Source organism: Triticum urartu, chromosome 2A, assembly GCF_056163025.1.
Source record: "Triticum urartu cultivar PI428250 chromosome 2A, HENAU_Tu73, whole genome shotgun sequence".
Taxonomy (NCBI): domain Eukaryota; kingdom Viridiplantae; phylum Streptophyta; class Magnoliopsida; order Poales; family Poaceae; genus Triticum; species Triticum urartu.
This window is the reverse complement of record NC_141874.1, coordinates 215113594-215119610: the sequence shown is the minus strand read 5'-3', so window position 1 is coordinate 215119610 and position 6017 is coordinate 215113594. Positions and strand designations below refer to the sequence as shown.

The following is a 6017-nucleotide window of genomic DNA, read 5'->3' as shown; positions in this document are numbered from 1 at the left end:
AGTGTTCATGGGCTCGCATCGGATGTCGTGTGCGTAAGAAAAATTTTCTAACATGAATGAATGTGATGCTCCTGAATCGAATAAAACAGAAGCCGGTATTGAATTTACGAGAAGAGTACCCATCACAGTGGCAGGCAGGTCTTGAGCTTCATTCAGATCAACATGATTAGCCTGACCACGACCATAAGGTCTGGCATTGTTGTTATTGGGCTGATTGTTACGGCCAGTTGAGGGCAAAGCCAACTGGTTCCTTTTCTGATTGCACTCCTTGGCAAGGTGACCTGGACAGCCACATCTGAAGCACAGACCATCATTGGGATTGGTAGCAGGCGTGTGGGGTGGTGCAGTCCGAAGAGGCTGCCTCATTGGCGGAGGAGGCAAACACGGAGCAGCATAGGACTGTCTTGGTGTAGGTGCAGCTGGACGATACATGTTGTGGGGAATCCATATCCGACGCTTCTACGCTGACGGGTCCGAAGATGAGCCAGCGCCACGGCTGCGCCTAAGGGATCCCTGGTGTTCCTGAAGACCAGTCTCAACCTGAATAGCCTTGTTCACCAAGGTGGCGAAGTCAGCAAAGTTATGAGCGAGTAGTGCTAGGTTAATATCAGGGTGAAGTCCATCACGGAACTTTTGTTGCCTACGAGCATCAGTTGCAATGTCTTCTTCAGCATAACGAGACAAGTCCAGAAATTCCCACTGACAAGCATCTACAGCATTGTTGCCTTGGGTGAGGTTGCGGAACTCACGCTTCTTCTTGTCCATGATTCCTTGAGTAATGAAGCGGGCACGGAAAGCAGCTTGGAAATCCGGCCAAGTGATGACCGTTCCAGTAGGCAGGGTACGCCTGTGGCTATCCCACCATTGAGCAGTGGGACCCTTCAGAAAGAAAGATGCAAAGGTGACATAGCTAGCAGGGGCCACACTAGCAGACTCCATTTCATACGTGATGTCGTGGAGCCAGTCATCAGCATCAAGGGGTTGAGTTGATCCGCGGTAAATAGTTGGGTTGAGACGCATGAAGTCCTGCAGAGTTCCTGGGGTTCATGTTCGGACGAGGAAACTGAGCCATCATTCCTTCCATGAACTGGCGGTTCAGCTCAAATTGTAGCATCATTCCAGCAAAGAATTCGGGCGGTGGTGGATCGTTGGCACCACGGCCACGACCAGCGGGTCTAACCATCCTGCTAACATGTAACAGGGGGTAGTGCCCAGCCTCGGAAGATCAACACGTCGCAACCCTACCTAGGCACAACAGAGAGGTCAGCACGCTGGTCTAAATCCTATGGCGCAGGGGTCTGGGCCCATCGCCCATTGCACACCTGCATGTTGCGAACGCGGCCGGAAATAGACCTAGCCTCCCTAGTACAAAAGCAGGTGTTCCAGTCCAATCCGGCGCGCGCCGCTTAGTCGCTGACGTCAAGAAGGCTTCGGCTGATACCACGACGTCGAGTGCCCATAGCTGTTCCCGCGTAGTTGGTTAGTGCGTATAGGCCAATGGCCAGACTCAGATCAAATACCAAGATCTCATTAAGTGTGTTAATTGAAGTAACCGCGGACGACGACCAGGGCCAGGCCCACCTCTCTCCTAGGTGGTCTCAACCTTCCCTGTCGCTCCGCCACAAAGTAGCAATCGGGGGCCTTCGGGAACCCAGGCCCACCTCTACCGGTATGGAGCCACCTGTCCTTTCAGCCCCCCACATCAGAATCACTTGCGGGTGAAGGAAATATGCCCTATAGGCAATAATAAAGTTATTATTTATTTCCTTATATCATGATAACTATTTATTATTCATGCTAGAATTGTATTAACCAGAAACATAATACTGTGTGAATACATAGACAAATAGAGTGTCACTAGTATGCCTGTACTTGACTAGCTCGTTGATCAAAGATGGTTAAGTTTCCTAACCATAGACATGAGTTGGCATTTGATTAACGGGATCACATCATTAGGAGAATGATGTGATTGACTTGACCCATTCTGCTAGCTTAGCGCTTGATCGTTTAGTTTGTTGCTATTGCTTTCTTCATGACTTATACATGTTACTATGAGATTATGCAACTCCCGTTTACCGGAGGAACACTTTGTTTGCCACCAAACGTCACAACGTAACTGGGTGATTATAAAGGTGCTCTACAGGTGTCTCCGAAGGTACTTGTTGGGTTGGCGTATTTCGAGATTAGGATTTTTCACTCCGATTGTCGGAGAGGTATCTCTAGGCCCACTCGGTAATGCACATCACTATAAGCCTTGCAAGCATTGCAACTAATGAGTTAGTTGCGGGATGATGTATTACAGAACGAGTAAAGAGACTTGCTGGTAACGAGATTGAACTAGGTATTGAGATACCGACGATCGAATCTCGGGCAAGTAACATACCGATGACAAAGGGAACAACGTATGTTGTTATGCGGTCTGACCGATAAAGATCTTCGTAGAATATGTAGGAGCCAATATGGGCATCCAGGTCCTGCTATTGGTTATTGACCAGAGAGGTGTCTCGATCATGTCTACATAGTTCTCGAACCCGTAGGGTCCGCACGCTTAACGTTCGTTGACGATATAGTACCATGAGTTATGTATGTTGGTGACCGAATGTTGTTCGGGGTTCCGGATAAGATCACGGACATGACGAGGAACTCCGGAATGGTCTGGAGATAAAGATTGATATATGGGATAATAGTGTTTGGACTCCAGAAGGGTTTCAGATGTTTCCCGAAATGTTTGGGTACGAGAACACTTTATTTGGGCCAAAGGGGAAAGCTCACAAGGTTTTGGAAAGCGCAAAAGGAAGTTTTGCGGAGTCCAGGGGCCAGATGCCAGGGTCCCTGGCGTCTGGGTCCAGACGCCGGGAACCCTGGCGTCTGGCCCTGGAGTCTGAGATGGACTCTTGCCTTTCGGGTGAAACCGACTTTGTGGAGGCTTTTACTCCAAGTTTCGACCACAGGGCTCAACATATAAATAGAGGGGAAGGGCTAGCACCAAAGAGACATCAAGAAACACCAAGCCGTGTGCCGACAACCCCGTCCCCTGTAGTTTATCCTCCATCATAGTTTTCGTAGTGCTTAGGCGAAGCCCTACGGAGATTGTTCTTCACCAACACCGTCACCACGCCGTCGTGCTGCCGGAACTCACCTACTACTTTGCCCCTCTTACTGGATAGAGAAGGCGAGGACGTCACCAAGCCGAACGTGTGCAGAACTTGGAGGTGCCGTGCTTTCGGTACTTGGATCGGTCGGATCGTGAAGACGTACGACTACATCAACCGCGTTGATATAACGCTTCCGCGAACGGTCTACGAGGGTACATAGACAACACTCTCCCTTTTGTTGCTATGCATCACCATGATCCTGCATGTGCGTAGGATTTTTTTGAAATTACTACGTTCCCCAACATTGGCATCCGAGCCAGGTTTTATGCGCAGATGTCATATGCACGAGTAGAACACAAGTGAGTTATGGGCAATATAAGTCATACTGCTTACCATCATGTCATACTTTGGTTCGGCAGTATTGTTGGATGAAGCGGCCCGGACCAACATTACGCGCTTACGCGAGACTGGTTCTACCAACATGCTTTGCACACAGGTGGCTGGCGGGTGTCAGTTTCTCTAACTTTAGTTGAGCCGAGTGTGGCTACGCCCGGTCCTTGTGAAGGTTAAAACAGCACCAACTTGACGAATTATCGTTGTGGTTTTGATGCGTAGGTAAGAACAGTTCTTGCTAAGCCCAGTAGCAGCCACGTAAAACTTGCAACAACAAAGTAGAGGACGTCTAACTTGTTTTTGCAGGGCATGTTGTGATGTGATATAGTCAAGACATGATGCTAAATTTTATTGTATGAGATGATCATGTTTTATAACCGAGTTATCGGCAACTCGCAGGAGCCATATGGTTGTCGCTTTATTGTATGCAATGCAATCGCCCTGTAATGCTTTACTTTATCACTAAGCGGTAGCGATAGTCGTAGAAGCATAAGATTGGCGAGACGACAACGATGCTACGATGGAGATCAAGGTGTCGCGCCGGTGACGATGGTGATCATGACGGTGCTTCAAAGATGGAGATCACAAAGCACGAGATGATGATGACCATATCATATCACTTATATTGATTGCATGTGATGTTTATCTTTTATGCATCTTATCTTGCTTTGATTGACGGTAGCATTATAAGATCTCTCACTAAATTTCAAGATAAAAGTGTTCTCCCTGAGTATGCACCGTTGCCAAAGTTCGTCGTGCCTAGACACCACGTGATGATCGGGTGTGATAAGCTCTACGTCCATCTACAATGGGTGCAAGCCAGTTTTGCACACGCAGAATACTCAGGTTAAACTTGACGAGCCTATCATATGCAGATATGGCCTCGGAACACTAAGACCGAAAGGTCGAGCGTGAATCATATAGTAGATATGATCAGCATAGTGATGTTCACCATTGAAAGCTACTCCATTTCACGTGATGATCGGTTATGGTTTAGTTGATATGGATCACGTGATCACTTAGAGGATTAGAGGGATGTCTATGTAAGTGGGAGTTCTTAAGTAATATGATTAATTGAACTTAAATTTATCATGAACTTAGTACCTGATAGTATCTTGCTTGTCTATGTTAATTGTAGATAGATGGCCCGTGCTGTTGTTCCGTTGAATTTTAATGTGTTTCTTGAGAAAGCAAAGTTGAAAGATGATGGTAGAAATTACACAGACTGGGTCCATAACTTGAGGATTATCCTCAATGCTGCACAGAAGAATTACGTCCTGGAAGCACCATTGGGTGCCAGGCCTGCTGCAGATGCTGCTGACAACGTTAAGAACGTTTGGCAGAGTAAAGCTGATGACTACTTGATAGTTCAGTGTGCCATGCTTTACGGCTTAGAACCGGGACTTCAACGACGTTTTGAACGTCATGGAGCATATGAGATGTTCCAGGAGTTGAAGTTAATATTTCAAGTAAATGCCCGGATTGAGAGATATGAAGTCTTCGATAAGTTCTATACCTGCAAGATGGAGGAGAATACTTCTGTCAGTGAACATATACTCAAAATGTCTGGGTATCATAATCAATTGACACAACTGGGATTTAATCTTCCTGTTGATAGTGTCATTGACAGAGTTCTTCAATCACTGCCACCAAGCTACAAGAGCTTCGTGATGAAATATAACATGCAAGGGATGGATAAGACGATTCCCGAGCTCTTCGCAATGCTAAAGGTTGCGGAGGTAGAAATCAAGAAGGAGCATCAAGTGTTGATGGTCAATAAGACCACCAGTTTCAAGAAAAAGGGCAAAGGGAAGAAGAAGGGGAACTTGAAGAAGAACAGCAAACAAGTTGCTGCTCAAGAGAAGAAACCCAAGTCTGGACCTAAGCCTGAGACTGAGTGCTTCTACTGCGAGCAGACTGGTCACTGGAAGCGGAACTGCCCCAAGTATTTGGCGGATAAGAAGGATGGCAAGGTGAACAAAGGTATATGTGATATACATGTTATTTATGTGTACCTTACCAGAGCTCGCAGTAGCACCTGGGTATTTGATACTGGTTCTATTGCTAACTGAGGGAGTCCTGGATTAGGGGGTGTCTGGATAGCCGGACTATACCTTCGGCCGGACTCCTGGACTATGAAGATACAAGATTGAAGACTTTGTCCCGTGTCCGGAAGGGACTTTCCTTGGCGTGGAGGCAAGCTTGGCGATACGGATATGTAGATCTTCTACCATTGTAACCGACTCTGTGTAACCCTAGCCCTCTCCGGAGTCTATATAAACTGGAGGGTTTTAGTCCATAGGACGAACAACAATCATACCATAGGCTAGCTTCTAGGGTTTAGCCTCCTTGATCTCGTGGTAGATCTACTCTTGTACTACCCATATCATCAATATTAATCAAGCAGGAGTAGGGTTTTACCTCCATCGAGAGGGCCCGAACCTGGGTAAAAACATCGTGTCCCTTGTCTCCTGTTACCATCCGCCTAGACGCACAGTTCAGGACCCCCTACCCGAGATCCACCGGTTT

General features: G+C 47.1%; 1 protein-coding gene across 1 annotated transcript; it reads right to left on the bottom strand.

Moving 5' to 3' along the window:
- Positions 1-459: 459 nt before the first annotated feature.
- Positions 460-1020, bottom strand: LOC147984621 (uncharacterized). Its single transcript, XM_087541181.1, has one exon. It carries the CDS (start codon positions 1018-1020, stop codon positions 460-462), a length of 561 nt encoding a protein of 186 aa, XP_087397307.1.
- Between the last annotated feature and the right edge of the window lie 4997 nt (positions 1021-6017).

Excerpts from the sequence above, each read along its gene's own strand:
- LOC147984621 (XM_087541181.1), bottom strand. The coding sequence starts at position 1,020 with ATGCGTCTCAACCCAACTATTTACCGCGGATCAACTCAACCCCTTGAT.